Source organism: Sorex fumeus, unplaced genomic scaffold (assembly GCF_029834395.1).
Source record: "Sorex fumeus unplaced genomic scaffold, SorFum_2.1 ptg000063l, whole genome shotgun sequence".
NCBI lineage: Eukaryota > Metazoa > Chordata > Mammalia > Eulipotyphla > Soricidae > Sorex > Sorex fumeus.
The window spans coordinates 80,843,391-80,859,463 of NW_026606120.1; the positions used below are offsets into that span (position 1 = coordinate 80,843,391).

At 59.1% G+C, this 16,073-nt stretch overlaps 1 protein-coding gene across 1 annotated transcript in view; it reads right to left on the reverse strand.

Annotated features, from left to right (window-relative positions):
* Positions 1–2,365: 2,365 nt before the first annotated feature.
* Positions 2,366–16,073, reverse strand: part of ERN1 (endoplasmic reticulum to nucleus signaling 1) — a 70,636-nt gene continuing 56,928 nt past the window's right edge. Inside the window, exons 9-22 of the mRNA XM_056127258.1 lie at positions 15,296–15,374; positions 14,047–14,212; positions 12,979–13,097; positions 11,076–11,267; positions 9,686–9,911; positions 9,473–9,563; positions 9,105–9,294; positions 7,189–7,288; positions 6,745–6,944; positions 6,449–6,596; positions 5,181–5,308; positions 3,326–3,449; positions 2,985–3,052; positions 2,366–2,600 (exon numbers count right to left, since the gene is read on the reverse strand). Coding sequence (XP_055983233.1) covers positions 2,388–2,600; positions 2,985–3,052; positions 3,326–3,449; positions 5,181–5,308; positions 6,449–6,596; positions 6,745–6,944; positions 7,189–7,288; positions 9,105–9,294; positions 9,473–9,563; positions 9,686–9,911; positions 11,076–11,267; positions 12,979–13,097; positions 14,047–14,212; positions 15,296–15,374 — 2,044 coding nt within the window. The 3' untranslated portion in view covers positions 2,366–2,387. The remainder of the gene's footprint in view (positions 2,601–2,984; positions 3,053–3,325; positions 3,450–5,180; positions 5,309–6,448; positions 6,597–6,744; positions 6,945–7,188; positions 7,289–9,104; positions 9,295–9,472; positions 9,564–9,685; positions 9,912–11,075; positions 11,268–12,978; positions 13,098–14,046; positions 14,213–15,295; positions 15,375–16,073) is intronic.

A 16,073-nucleotide genomic window follows, 5' to 3' on the forward strand; every position in this document is an offset into this window, starting at 1 on the left:
TGGGTGCTTTGGTCTAAGGCTAATGAGCCAGCTCCAGGCCAGGCCTGAGGACACACGCCCTCCAGGACAGTGGGCCCTGAGAGCACAGGACATGGGGTGGGAGTCAGGGGGGACAGTGACAAGGCAGGACATTGGCTCAGGGGCCACAGGTGCCCACAGGAAGGAGACAGAAGCCTCGAACAGCCCCAAGGCAGCTGGGGCAGGGGCTGTACTCAGCACACATGTGTGCATATGTGTGTGTGTGTGTGTGTGTGTGTGTGTGTGGAGAGGGAGTGGGGGGGTACTGTGAACCCAGAATATTCTGCTTTGGCCACGAGACGGGCCAGTGACTTACTGCGTCAGACCAGCGAGTCCCCAAAGTGCAAATGCGCTGAAGCCCAGTGTGATACGGACAATCTCTCGACACTCACGTGAAAAAAGGCTCAAGAGGCCATGAAAGCAGCAGGGCACAGGCCTGCCCACTTACTCCGGGGGACCCAGTGGCCCCTCAGGAACTGGGCAGCCCACTGACCTGGCTAAAGAGGGAAGGGCTCAGCCCCCCACCCCAGCCCCGATTCCCAGAGCAGCGGGGCTCCCGGCTGGTCGACGACAGACACTGCCACGGCACGTGGGAGCTGGGGTTCTGGGCTCCCCTATCCTTTGCACAAGTGCCTGTCTCCATGACTCACACCCACGCACGGCCTCCCCAACCCCCAAAGGACTGACAAGGGGCCGACAGGGGCACGAGGCCCAACCCTTGGCTCCGTTTTCTTCAGAGTGCTGGCACCGTCCCACACGTCACCCCCCATGCTCTCCTAGGAGAGCCAGGTTTGCTCCAGACCGTCTCCCTTTCCCGGGAGACAAGCCCCCACCCCCACCCCCTGCCACTAAGCGCCGCATCCTGTGCCCCTCAGCAGGGTGGCACTCAAATCCAAGACTGCAAAGAGACAGGTCTGAGAGATGGGGTGGTCAGAGACTCTGGTGGAAAAGGCCTTTCAAGGTCTTAGCCCAGAGGTGGGCTGGGCATTGGCGGGCACTGCCCCCGGGAGACACTCTGGCAGCAGGAGCAGGCGCTGATGCTGGGTTCTGACTCTAAGCCCTGGGCAGGTGCAGAGCCGAGTACCAGGCAGCAGGGGCAAGTCAGGCTCTGGCCAGGTGCAGGAGACACCAGGGGCTGCGCGAGGGTATCTGGGTGCCCTGGACCCAATGAGGTCACCACTGAAGGTAAAGGGCAGAAGGTGCTGCTGGAGCAAGGCATGAAGAAAGGGGGAAATGGGGGTTCCTTTGGAGCAATGCATCGAGAAAGGGAGAAATGAGGGTTCCCTTTGGGGCAAGGCATTGAGAAAGGGGGAAACGGGGGTTCCCTTTGGAGCAAGGCATCGAGAAAGGGGGCAATAAGGATACCACTGGAGCAAGGCATTTAGAAGGGGAAAATGAGGGTTCCTTTGAGGGTTCCTTTGCAGCAAGGCATTGAGAAAGGCAGGAAGTGGATGCAGACCAGGCAGGGCAGGGCCCTCTCACAGCTCCCCAGGCAGCAGACAGGGGGTCTCTGAGCTCTCCAGGCCCCGGAAAAGCACTGGGTTGAGTTTCCTGGCACAAAACCCTGGCTGCCTTGGACCTCTCCGGCTCTTGGCAGACCGGAGATGAGCCATTTCTGACTAAAATGAAAGTTAAAAGCGCACGGTATTTTTGGGACAAAGTAAGGTCTTGTCCCAGGCGGCACCAGGTCCCGCTCCACCTCGCCCTACCAGCCTTCTCCAAGCGGACACTGTTTCAGGGGACACCCCTGCCCCCAACAGACGCTTCATGGGCGAGGCCCTGGTCGAGCTCACTAGCACTAATGTCACCTTCTAGGGTGTGATTGCAATATAAAACGATTAAAATCTGCCAAGAAAAATGCCACGGCCTGCCCAGGAGGCAGAGGGACAAGCTGGCCTTGGCTCCCAGCTCCGTCGTGTGCCTCATCGGCCCACGTGCCTGCCCCACTTGGCGGCCTGGGAATCTGTCACTTCTGGTCCTCAGAGGCCCCCTTCAGCCCCCACAGGACCAAGAACACAAACCCACAGAGACCACGGCTACCCCTCGTCCCCAGGCCCTACATGCGGGTCTCCTCTCCATTCTCAACGGACCGACCGATCTGGTCCAGCCGCGGAGCCCAGCCGCACAGTGGGGACGTCCAGTCCTGCCATCGTTCCGGGCCCCCCTTGGAGCTGAGGGCACAGATGGTGCATCTCAGCCCCACAGCGCCGAGGACAGAGCTGCCAGGAAGAGTCAAACCCGCGGCCGGGATGGAAGCGAGCGTGTCCGGGAGAAGGTGCGGCCCCTCCTCTGCCCTGCAAGTCAAGAAGCTTCCTGCCAGCTCCTGCAGGCACATAGGGGTCGGCTGCCACGGCGGGACCTGCCGGGGCTCAGAGGCCCTCGGGAGTGGCGGGGGGCTGCGCCTCGGGGGGCTCCTGCGAGTAGTAGGGCTGGAAGGGGCGCTCGTGGCTGCACAGCTCCAGGGCGCGGTAGGTGTGCGTGAGCAGGTGGGGAAAGCGCGAGGTGAAGTAGCGCACGAAGTCATCAGGCAGGGAGCCCAGCGTCTCCCGCACCTCGGCCGGCAGCTCCCGGTAATGGTGCTTCTGCGGTGGGACAGAGAAACTTAGCGTGAGACAAACAGATGGAGGAGGCTCACAGGTTGGGGTTGGTCACCCAGCAGGGAGCAGGGGAGCAGGGAGGGGCGGGCTCAGGCCCCAGGGTCTCCTGGAACCGATGGGCCTGTCCACAGGTGACCCGAGGCCCCCCCCCCAGGCCTCTCTGGAGAGCGAGATGGGGTGGTCCCTGCCCCGGCCCCAATGTGGGAAGGTGCCCGTGAGTCCCTGGCCCCACATGGCCCCTTAGAACCCAGCGGCAGGGAAGAAACGGCCTCTCCGCAGACAGCAGTTGGAGCAGCAGGAGAGGCCCCCGAGAGGGGAGGGGCGGGGGTCTGTGCTGCGCCCACCAAGCCCCCAGGGCACGACCCTCACCTTATTTCTCATGGCTCGGAGGAGATCCCGGACGGAGCCGCCTTTATAGGTTCTGAATTTGCGAAGATCTAGGGGAAACCCAGCAGATACAAGGTGAGAAGCACTGGAAGAGGGCGAGTCTGGGGGGCTTGGGGTGAAGCCAGGGTCCTGCGCAGGACCGGCAGGGTGAGACCCCCAGAGTGTGTGATGGGCTCGACCTGTCACTCAAAAGCCAGGGGCAAAGGTGCCTGGGTATGAGGGTCTCCCGGAAACTGGAACCCCCCTTGTGGCATCTGGAGCCCCCATTTCTGTCACTTTATCTGTGTCTCAGAATTGGCCACTGCTCAGGCCGTGGTGGTCACCTGTCTGCAGGGGGACGGTGATGTTCTCCCTCCAGTCCAGCTTCACCACCGCCCGCCCGCCTCTCTCCAGCTGCCGCACGATGGCACCATCCAGGGACTCCTTTTCTATCCGGTCACTCACATCCTGGGAGGGACACGAGGGTCACAGAAGGTGGTCAGTGAGGAACTGCTGACCGCCGGAGCACTGTACCGCACGCCAGGAACACACGTGGGGGCACCTGTGCCACGGCTTAGAGTCTCTGGCCCCACACCCCAGAACCCAGGGAACAGTGGGCACAGCGCCAGCTCCACGGCAGGGAGGGGCGCTGACACGCACCCGAATCACCCCACAGCTTTCCCCTGCAGGCCACATGCAGGCACACGCAGGCACACACACACAGAGTCACAGATACGCACAGACACACACACAAACACACACAGATACACACACACAGACATACAGATACAGGCACACACATAGATACACATACATAGACACACATACAGATACACACAGTCACAGACACACAAACACAGATGCATACATACAGACACAGATACAGGCACACACACATAGATACACACAGACACACATACAGATACACACAGTCATAGACACACAAAGACACAAACACAGATGCACACACACAGACACAGATACGGGCACACACATAGATACACACACAGATACACATAGTCACGGACAGACACACACTCACAGACACACACCCATAGACACACACAGACACACACACAGCAGCCACAATTCCTCAGCGAGAATGAAACAAAAGCTCTATTTTGATTTGCACACATTTGAAAATTCCCACCATTTAAAAATTACAACATGGGGCTGGAGCAATAGCACAGTGGGTAGGGTGTTTGCCTTGCATGCAGCTGACCGGGGTTCAATTCCCAGCATCCCATATGGTCCCCCGAGCACCACCAGGAGTAATTCCTGAGTGTAGAGGCCAGGAATAACCCCTGGGCATCACCAGGTGTGACCCAAAAAGCAAAAATAAAATAAAATAAAATAAAAATGACAACATATCCATCTGCTACACAACTTTTTCATTAACATTTCAGAACTCTGACATGGAAGAAATTTTTTTTAATTTTTTGGTCTTGGGCCCCACCCAGTGATGCCCAGGGCTTACTTCTGGCTCTGCACTCAGGGTTCACTCCTGGCGGTGCTCAGGAAACCATACAGGGTGCCGGAATCGAAACTGTGTTGGCTGTGTAGAAGGCGAGCGCCCTGCATACTGTCCTATAGCTCCAGCCCCAATATGGACACGTACTTAAAATGTTATATACTTGGGGGGGGAAGCAGGATTCAAGAGCACACTTTCGGGGCTGGAGGGATGGTGCAGTGTGTAGCCTTGCATGCGTGGACTGGCATATTCAATCCCCTGCACCAGGAGTGACCCCAGAGGGCAGAGCCAGGAGGAAGCCCTGGGCACAGCTGGGCTCAAAACGAAATGAAAAAAAAAAAAACCCTCCCATAGTTTAATGCTGGTCACCCTTTCATAAACATGAAAAAAATCTACTAAATTGTCCACCAGTGGTTCCCCTCAATTACGGAATTACGGGCTTTTGAGCCATTCTGCTTTATTTGTTATCTGTTCTTATATTTCCAAATTTCGGGGAAAGTTACCATTTTTGATAAAAATAAAACCCAACGTCTTGGGTGAGGCGAGGACACGAAGAGCTGGAGCCGGGCACTCAGAAAGCCCCGAGAATGATGCCTGGCTCTGCTGGGAACGGCCTGACGTGCCCCCAACACCAGCCCAGCCAGGCACATCTCCCGGGCAAGCACTGTAGGATGGGAGGACCCGCTGGGGCTCCTCCCTGCTCCCTGCCGCCCCCCAGACGCCTCTACCTGGAAGAACTGGAGCTGCTTCTCCAGGCTCCAAAAGAAGGGGTGCTTCAGCACGTGCTTGGCCGAGGGCCGCTTCTGAGGGTCCATGGCAATCATTTTCTCAATCAGCTCCCGGGCGACGACGTCCTCTGCAGAGACAGCCCAGGGGGGCACCCTGTCAGCAGTGAGAGGCCACAAGCCATGGCCGCCCGTGGGCCCCATACCCCAGAACTCGCTCCAGCAGAGGGACCGAGAGTTTGCCCCAAACTCCAGCTCACAGGGGGCTGGAAAGACCAGGGGTTGGGGCCCGGGGGACGTCCTCATGGACCCTGGGCCGTGAAAGTGATGCTATGTGGTCAGGGATGGATCTGAGAGGTAGAAGCTCGTGCCTCAGATATACGGGGTCTGGGTTTGACCCCCCAGCACCATAAAAACAAACAATGAAGTAAAATGTCACTTGGTGAAATGTGGGCGGCACCGAGAGAAGCTAGAGATGAAGGTTAAAACAGGCGGCTGGAGTGATAGTACAACTGGAAGGTAGGGGGTCTGCCTTGCACAGGGCCGACCCGGGTTCGATTCCCAGCATCCCATATGGTCCCCCGAGCACTGTCAGGAGTAATTCCTGAGTGCAGACTCGGGAGTAATCCCTGAGCATTGCTGTGTGTTACCCAAAAACAAAAAACAACAAAAACAACAAAAAACCAGGCGGCCGGCCAGAACAACAGCAAAGTGAGTAGGGTGCTTGCCTTGCGTTCGGCCGACCTGAGTTCAATCCCTGGCATCCCACATCCTATCTGGTCCTCTTCTGAGTGCAGAGCCACTCAGAGCCGGGAGTAAGCCCAGAGCATGCCTGAGTGTGGTCCCAAGCATGTGGCAGGGGGAGGAGGAAGGAGGAGGAGGAGGGGAAGTCAGAGTCGGTGGGGCGCCACCGGCCTACGGAATCTCCACACTGTGCTGCCACTTTCCCTACTGCCCTGCTGTGGCGAATGAGGGAAGCCAGCAAGATGAGTCCATGCCACAGGGAGGCCTGGCACCTGCCTGTCTGGGGTGGGAAACGGGAACTGTTGGGGCTGTTCCTCCCTCCCAGAGACTGCAGCAGGAACCCCGCGGTCACAGCTGGCCATGGTCCGTGGACGTCCCCTACGCCCCAGTCCCCGCCCGCTCCAGCTCTCCTTCTTGTCAGTGAAGTTTGGGGCAGGCCCTGGAATCTTCAGCCCACAGGGTGAGGACCTGGGTGGCGAGGAGACTCGGGGCAGCGGGCCTGGCTCCACCCCACCCCCCGTGCTCACCGTGCTTCTCAGGGTGCAGGCAGTCGAGGCTGTAGGCGCCCAGGAGGATGTTGGCCTGCCGCTGCAGGGACTTGCCGAAAGGGTGGCTGCCCTCGGAGATGACGTAGTAGAAGACGCAGCCCGCAGAGAAGATGTCCACGGTGTAGGTCTGAAGAGTCGACGGTGTGAGCCCTTCCCTGTGCCCTGGAGCTCCCCGGAGCACCAGATGCCCAGCTGCACTGCCACCCAGGCTGTGCCCCCCAAGCCTGGGTGCTCCCGCTCCGGTACCCCCGGCCCGTGCTGCGGCTGCCACTCACAGGGTTATCCTTGCAGTCTTCACTGAGCATCTCGGGCGCGATCCAGCCCTCGGTGCCTGGCACCCCCGAGCGGCGGCTGAAGCTGTGCCTGCCCACGGCCAGCTTCTTGCAGAGGCCAAAGTCGGAGATCATGGCCTTGATCCTGCCGTGCGCGTTGGGCATGGAAAGGAGGATATTGTGGGGCTTCAGGTCTCTGTGGACTAAGGGAGACATGGGGTCAGGTCGCCCCTCACCACTTGCCACGGCACGGGCCTCCGCCCTCAGTTTCTGGGCCACTGCGTCTGTCCTGGGGGTCTGGGTTCCAACCGGCCACATCCCACGGCAAAGACGGAATTCTTGCCCAGGGCTGTCACCTGCCCACAGGTATCCTGGGGACTGTGGCCCAGTGCCATGGCCCAGAACTGTGGCCCAGCACCATGCCCAGCGCCGTGGCCCAGTGCTCACCGATGTTGAGGGAGTGCAGGTGTGCCAGGCCCGACGTGGTCTGCTGCAGCAGGGTGATGGGCTCCAGGCCGAGGTGTGCAAAGTCCTTTTGTTCCACGTACTGCAAAAAGGCGGGGGGGGGGGGGGGCGCGAGGCGGGGGGGGGGGAGTCACCACACACGGCCCTCAGGACGGTGCCCACAGGCATCTCTATTTTTCAATTTGTTCTCTGATTTTGAGGCCACATCCAGCAGTGCTCAGGACAGGCTCCTGATTCTGCACTCAGGACTCCCTCCTGGTGGGACTCCGGGGGCCATCAGTGGTGCCAGGGATGGGACTCCGGGTCAGCACAGCCCCACCTGCTGTGCTCTCATTCCAGGCCCACCAAGTCCCCTTCCTAGTGATTCAGCTCAGGCTAGAAGCGTCTGGAGGCCCTGCCTGTAGCCTTTTGCTTCCCTGAACCACATGGTGTAGTCGGTTTGTTTACTCTGACTTCATTTGAAGGAAGGAATGGAGACACCCCACTGATGACTCCCTGCCCCACTCACGCTCACCAACAGATCTGCTCAGAGGCCAGCTCAGACCCAGCCACGGGTTGTTATGGAGATAGGCAGGAGGTGAGAAATGCACGCCCAGAGGCTCCTTCAACCGGCCTGCCTCTCAGTGAGGCCCGGGGAAGCCGAAACCACCTCATGGTGGGCCAGGCAAACGAGGGCAGCAGAGCTCTGCTGGACGGCAGGGGGCTTGGTCATGGGCAGCATCCCCTGGACCCGGGCAGGCAGCCCAGCACCGAGGGCAAGTGATCAGCCAGGTTTGTAGGAAGCCAGGAAGGAGCAGGATGCTGAATGTGCTCTCTCTCTCTCTCTCTCTCTCTCTCTCTCTCTCTCTCTCTCTCTCTCTCTCTCTCTCCTCTCTCTCTCTCATACACACACAGACACATAAAGACATGCACACAGACACACAGACCCAGACAAATTCACAGATACACACAGGCACACAGATACACAGAGACACACAGACACAGGCACATACACATACACACACACAAAAAGACACAGAGAGACATACATACACACAGACACAAACCCACATACAGATACACACAAATACACACCCACACACAGATACACACACAAATACACACCCACACAGAGATACACAGAGACACACACAAATACACACAGATACACACCCACACACAGATACACATACAGAGAGACACACACACAGACACAGACTCACACAGAGACACAGACACATACACAGACACACACCCACACACAGACTCACACATACACACATGGGAGGGAGTAAAATGCTCCATGCTTTGGCTGTGGTTAAGTGGGGACATGCCCTGCCTAAACACACCAGACCGTCCACTGAAGTGCAAACCCCAAGGGCTGGGGTGTAGTTGCCTGGCACACAGGAACCCCGGGTTTGACCCATGGCCCCACAGGGGCCCCTGACACTGAGCTGGAAGGAGTCCCAGAGCACTGCCAGTGGTGGCCTCAAAACAAAAGGAAATTTAAAAATTTAACAAATACAACCATATTTCATGTAGCTTCAATAAAGTTTAAAAAAAGAAAAAAAAGAATGTTTTTGGACTGGACTGAAGAGATAGCACAGCGGGTAGTGCCTTGCATGCAGATTCAACCTCCAGTACCATCTATGGTCAGAGCCTGGCCAGGGGTGACCCCTGAGCCCAGAGCCAGGAGCAGCCCTGGGCACAGCTGGATGTGGGTCAAAACTAAATAAATAACGTTCGGGCGACTGGAGACGCAGCTCTGTGGCGGAGACCCGCCCTGCATGGACAGGCCCTGGGTGTATCCCCAGCAGCTTTGAAATGATTAAATGTTCAGAAAGCAGCTAAACACCAAAATAAAAAGGAACCCAACCCTAAAACCCTGCAAAGGCTGTGGGGAGCCGCAGGGCGCCCACCTCCTGCAGTGTGGCTGCGCACAGCTCGATGGCGATGTACTGGAACTGGCGGTCACGCTCGGTGCAGAAGTAGCGGATGACGTTGGGGTGCTCGTCCGACTCCCGCAGCAGCTGCACCTCCCGGTCGGCGAAGCTGAAGCACTCGGGGAGGATCCTCTTGACAGCAACAGCTCGGCTGTCAAACATGCCCCTGGGGGGTGCCGTGGGGGCTGAGACCTCGGGCAGGGCAGGGGATAGTGGGGGGGAGGGGGGGGAGAAGATGTGCGGGAACACCCTCACAGCTGCAGCCCCCAGACCACGACCCGGTGGTCACATCCATCCTGGTCGCCACCTCCTAGACCCTGCCGTGTCCCCGCCCGGCCACTCACCGGTACACGATGGTGCCCTCCGCTCCATGGCCCAGCACGTCCTTGGGGCAGAACGAGATCTTCCCCACCATCACCATGCTGGTTTCTTCATCTGGGGACAAATCCGCGGATGCTGAGAGCCCTGAGCACGAGCTGCCTGAGTTCCCGCCCCCCCAGACTCTGGATTCAGGGGGCACCAGACACTCCCCGGGAGGGCGCCCCCCAGGCCTTTACCCTCCTCGTCTTGCTCCGAGGCAGGGCCCCCCCTGGAGGTGGAGCCACTGGAATGCAGCGAGTGGTTGGAGGCGCGGGGCGACGTGTTGGGGCTGCTGGTGGCTGAGCTCTCCGAGTACAGGCCGGATGAGTCCAGGGGCTCGGGCCCCTCGCCCCCCGCCGGGCGGAAGGGCAGCTGCTGGTGCAGGAGCTGGATCTTCTGGAGGTGCTGCTGCTGCTGCATGCTCTGGGGAGGGGCGAGCACACTGTTGGGCTTTGTGGGGGCCACAGGAGGACTCGGCCCCAGCGGGTTGGGTCTATTCCATTCTGAGAGCCCATGGTGGGCTGGGAAGGTGAAGCCCCACAGGGGGAAAGGGGGAACACAAGTGAGCAAGGTGTGTCGGGGGCAGCAGTCTGGGGCTGGCTGTGCCCTTTCCGGGGTCACAGAGAAGGTCATGAGGAGGCAGAGGGGGAAGACGGGCCGTGCAGCCAGGGCGTGGCCAAGGTCCCGTCACCCCAGCCATCACGCTGCCTTTCTTGTCCCCACCCCCGTGTCTCTGGCAAGTCCGTGTGCAGGGGTGGGGTGGGGTTACCATCTACCACGTTCCCTGCCCATAGGGGCAGCGGGGCTGGTGCTGTGGAGAACGCCACTCTGCCCTCTCAGCCTTGAGGCCATGCCCAGAAACCACCAGGCAATCGGAAAGTGACAGGACTCCCCAGAGCCCAAATTCTGCCCTGAAGGGTCGGGAAAGAAGATGTCCCCTGAGGTCCCAGGGCCAAGCGAGGGGGAGGCCCCAGTGATGACCGGAGCCCTCTCCCCAGCTGGAAGACCCATGGGGGGTGGCGTCTACAGCCCCGGCCTGGACAGACATAAGCACCCTGGTGTCTGTGCTCCTAGGGGATACTACCCTCCCACAGTTCCCGGCAACATGCCAAAAGAATGTTCTAGGCTTTTTTTTTCTTTTTGGGTCATACCCAGCAATGAACAGGGGTTACTCCTGGCCCTGGCTCTGCACTCAAGAATTACTCCTGGTGATGCTTGGGGGACCAAATGGGATGCTGGGGATCAAACCTGGGTTGGTGCATGCAAGGCAAATGCCCTCCCCGCTATGCTATCATTCCAGCCCCAGTTCTAGAATATCTTATCCGCGCCATGAGCACTGAAACTAGGTCATCGTGAGCTCACTGACTCCCACCTGGAGCGCTGAAGGGCTCAAAGGCCACCGTGCTCCTCAGCTGCTCCCCAACCAGCAGCCTTGAAGGAAGGGACACCCCCTGGGGCCAGGTGTCACCAGCCATGACGCCACCCACAGCACCACCTGCTTCGCCTGATCTCCCCTTGAGGAAGAGACCCGTGGGTGCCCCCTTGGGAGGGAGGGGGCGTGTGGAGAGGAGCAGCGTGAGGACTCACCAGGGGGTAGGTGAGGATGAAGGCCACCCAGCCGATGAGCAGGAACGTGCTAAGGATGATGGTGGCGATGTCCTTGAGCACCGAATCCACGGGGGCCTCGGGCTTGGCAGGGGCGTGGGCAAGCTTCTCCTCCACGTCCTGCGACAGGGTGCTGGGCGCCGTCTCTGACGCCTGATCGACAAGGTTGATGACCTGGGGGTGGGGGTAGGGGTGTCACTGTGCGGGTTCCAGCAGAGTCCCCAGAACCCAGGGAAGTCAGGGTTACTGGGTTCCACAGTGACGGGGTGACTGGCCTGTGCTGGTGTTTGTTGAAGTTCACAGAAGATATTGGTGCCTTTTTGCCTTTTTCTTTTTTTGGGGGGGGGTGTCATTTTTTGGGTCACACCCAGCAATGCTCAGGGGTTACTCCTGACTCTCCTCTCAGGAATCACTCCTGGTAGGGCTCAGGGGACCCTATGGGAGGCCGGGGATTGAACCTGGGTCATCCGCATGCAAGGCAAGTGCCCTACTTGCTGTGCTATCGCGCTGACCCCAGTTGGTGCCACAAAATTTGAAGAGACCCGGCGCTGTTCAATTCAACCCTAGTTTATTGAAGGTCTGGGGGCTGCACACAGCAGTGTGCCTGCAGCCCCAACCTTCCCCTCCGGCCCGAGAGCAGGGGGGGGGTCCCTGCTGCAGTGAGGTTATTCTTCCCCAGAAACAGTTTTCAGGGCAAGAGTGTGGCTCAGGGGTAGAGCACGTGCCTGGCACCGCCCAACATAGCCTGGTGACCCCTGAGTGTTGCTGAGGCCCAAGCACATCATCAGCTGTGCACTGGCCGGGGGCTCCCTATAAAACAGCAGCTGCCAGGGCCAGGCATGTGGTGCCTCGGGAGCCCCTGGGTTCCACCCCTGGCGCTGCAGAAAACAGAAAGTTCTTCGAGTGACACCCGCAACCTATAAAACCCCCAGTGGAGGCAAAAGCTTCCTGCTCCGCTGACAGCTGGGACAGGTGGGAAAAGCCTGAAATCGTCACACTGGAATCTGCAGAAAACGTGGCCACCATCCATCTGATAACACAGAGAGCCATGAGTGCGCACACATGCACAGACATGGTACATATGTACACACACCTGTATATGACAGTCTAGGCACATGTTACCTGGAAATATCCAGTGCGGATCCAAACACAAAAAGGTTTACTCAAGGTTTCCACTACTAGCCACTTTTTTGTGGGAAGAGAAGGTGGGGTGAGCTTGGCACACCTGGCAGTGCTCAGGGCTTACTCCTGACTCCTGTGCTCAGGGGTCACTCCTTGCAGGGGTTGGGGTACCATACATATGGTGCCAAGGATCAAATTCAGGTAAGCTGTGTGCAATGGAAGTGCCTTCCCTGCTGTCCTATCGCTCCACCCCTGTCACTCAGTTTCTGAGAAGGATAACTGTTGATGCTCATTTGGATTGGGGGCTCTTACGTAAAAGGGATTTTACTTAAATGAGATAAACAAGTGAGATAAGTCCTCCAGGTTCTTAGCATCTCTAGGGCTTGCAGAACAGTTAGGAGAATGCAGAGGTCGGTCCTGAAACATCCTCACCTCAGTGGGGTTGCTGAGGCTACGTGATACCACCAACACACAAACCCCCCCCCCCACACACAACCATGAACACTCACACAAACACACATACACACATTCATACAAACATGATTATTCACATGTGCAGCACACATGCACATTCATACACACGTAGACACATTCACACAAACATACATATTCACATGTGCACGCACGAGTGCACACACATTCATACACACGTACACATTCACACACACATTCATACACGTGCAAACATTCACACACACATGCACGCGCACACACATGCACATGAGGCCCCTGGGGAGCCGGGAGTGCAGCCGGGCCCACTCACTTCCTCGAAGCTCTTTGTCTCCGAGTCGGCGGGAATCACGTTCTCGCGGTGTTTGGGCAGGTTGTTGGGGAACTTCTCCAGCATCTTGGTCGATGCGGACAATGGGGTTTCATGGTGCCCTACGAGAAGAAAAATTCCTCTGGTGAGCGGGGTCCGGTCAGGGGCAGCTGTGGGCACTGATGAGGGTGCCCCAGAGAGGGTCTGTAAAGTGGGTGCCAGGGAGAGGCAGATGCAGGAGCTCGTAGCTGCCACTCAGCACTGGGTGACGGTGTCAGAGTCTGCAGGGGCCAGAGGGGGTGGGCGGGAAGGGGGTGACGGCAGTGGTCCCCCATCCAGGGCAACTGCCCTGCGGGGTCCGTCCATCTCAGCCCCAGTGATGAGAGCCAGAGGGGTGTGTGGGCAGAGGGAGGGTCCCTGGGCACTGTCCTTACATGAGGACGGGGCCACGGCGCCCACATCATACCTTGTGGAGGACCTACAGGTTACTCCGTGAGGGACAAAGGGGGAATTCGGGGGTAGGAGGGGGCCCTGGGCTTGCTGGGACCCCGCCAATGGCTCCTCCTGGCCCTCACGTGCCCACTGGGGCCGCCAGCACTCAAGGTCTCCTCTGTGCTCTCCCAAGGTAACCCAAGAGCCTGGGTGAGAGCTCACCCTGCGACCTGGCGGGTGAGGGCGGCTGGGCGCCTGCCCACGGGACGGGCCTACCTTGGGGTGCAACCTCCACCTGCCGCGCAGCCTGGCTCTACAGGGAGACCCTCACTGAGTCCTGCCCTGTCACATGCTGCCCACTCCCCACCCCCACCCCTGGGCCCTCTATTGGGACTGGGTGCCTCATCGGGGGTCTGTCCACTCCAGAACCCCAACTCATAGGTGCAGGCAGGGCCTGGGGTCACGTGGGAGCTTGCTGAGTACCTCTGAAACCTCCTCTGAGAAGCCTGAGGTTGTGTTTCCCCGCACCACCCCAGAGCCCCACCTGGACCCCAACTCAGCATGGAGCAGCACTGCCGGGAACCAGAAATGCCGGCTCTGGCCACCAGGGGGCAGCCCTTCGCCACCAGCAGCCCTTACCGATGAGGAGCCAATAGTTCCTCAAGTAGTTGAGCTTGCTCTTCCCCTTGAGGGCGGGGTCGAATTTGAGGTCCGTGCTGGGCGTGATCACACACTCCCCCTTGTCTCCAACGGTGACCCCATCGGTCTGGGGGCCTTCCAGCAACGGAAGCGTGCTGCCTCGGGGCTGTGGAGAGGGACGTGGGGTGAGGCCTGGGGGCAGTCCTTGGTTGCCCTGCTGGACACTCAGACAACACAAAGGCCCTGGGGCTGCCCAGAGGGGGGACACCAGTGTCCTCCTGCTGACTGTGCCCGTCTGAGCCTGGCACAGGAAGGGACGGGGGACCGTCAGCACTCCTGTGGGTGAGGGGCTGTGGCTGATGACGTGGCCATGCTGGAGGGGGGTTCTGAGAGCACTGGAGTGAGGGGTCAGGGCTATGGGGCCTCGGTGTCCAACATGTGTGAGGCAGTGAGGTCTGAGGGTTTGGACAGGTCACAGAAGGATGAGAAGGGTTTGAGGGGGAAAAGGGAGTGAGAGAGAGAGAGAGAGAAAGAGAGAGAGAGAGAGAGAGAGAGAGAGAGAGAGAGAGAGAGAGAGGGTGGGAGGAGAGAGAGATGGGCTAAGAACAGGAGAAGGGAGAAACCCAGGGTTAATGGGTTAATGGGTTGGGGCCTGGCAAGAGGGAGAGCTTCAGGCTCAAGGATTGGGGGGAGGAAAGGGCGACTCTCCAGCACCTGCGGGTGTGGAAGGTCTCTGTGAGGATCTGAGATGCGGGTTCCCCATCTCTGACTACTAAAGGTGTGGAGGGCTAAAGTCAGCGACAACTGAAGCAGGCCAGGAGCGGTGCGAAATTGCGTCCCACCACCCCGCGCCCCCAACCCCATTTCCCCACACCCGCCACCATAACCATGCACACACTCACTACCATGTCCACGCGCATACACACACACACACACACACACACTCTACCACCACAGCCACACACACTCACCACCACAGCCATGCACACACACACACACACCACAGCCACGCATGCACACACTCACCACAGCCACAGCCACACACACACACACACACGCACTCACCACCACCATGTGCGCACGCACACACCACAGCCACACATACACAGATGCACACCACCACAGCCACACACACACATTCACCACCATGGCTGCACACACACACACTCACCACCATGGCCACGCACACACACTCACCACCATGGCCACGCACACACACTCACCACCATGGCCACGCACACACACTCACCACCACGGCTACGCCCTCGTGCACCATGGATGGGGAGGCGTACAGGCTGGTGGAATATTTCCCCACGTACAGCGTCGGTCTGGGAGAAGAAAAGGTCTGTGAGTCCCACGGTCACTGGGGTTCTAGATCCCACAGCAGAGGACCTGGGCAGCCACCAGACCCCCTGCTAGGATGTTATTTGTTGGGGCCCGGAAGTGCTGCAGAAAGGCTAACAGGTCTAGCCAGGATGCCGAGAGCTCAGGAGCACAGGGAATCCCACAGAGGGGAGACGTCTGGCCCCCCCAGGGGTTCACTCCTATCAGCGGCACCACGCAGAAAGTGGGAGCTGCCCCCACCACCCCTTGCTGGTGACTGGCCACAGTCAGCCTGGGGCCTCTCTCAGGGGGCCGGAGTGCAGCAGGGAGGGTGTTTGCCTTGCACACGGCTGACCCTGGTTTGATCCCCAGCATTCCATACAGTCCTTAGAGCCCCACCAGGAGTGATTCCTGAGCAAAGAGCCAGGAGTAACCCCTGAGCAATGCCTGGTGTGGTCCGACACCCCCCCTCCCAAGGGTAGCCCCCTTGCTGAGAGAGCCGGCAGTGTAGCCCCACGGCTGCCTCCACTCTGCAAGAAGCTGGGGCTCTGCAAGACACAGGAGGGTATGTGTGTGTGTGTGTGTGTGTGTGTGCGCGCGCGCGCTCACCCTCCACTCTGCCTCCATCAAGCACAAAGCTGGGGTTCTGCAAGACACAGGAGGGGTGTGTGTGTGTGTGCCTGTGCGTGTGTGTGCCTGTGTGT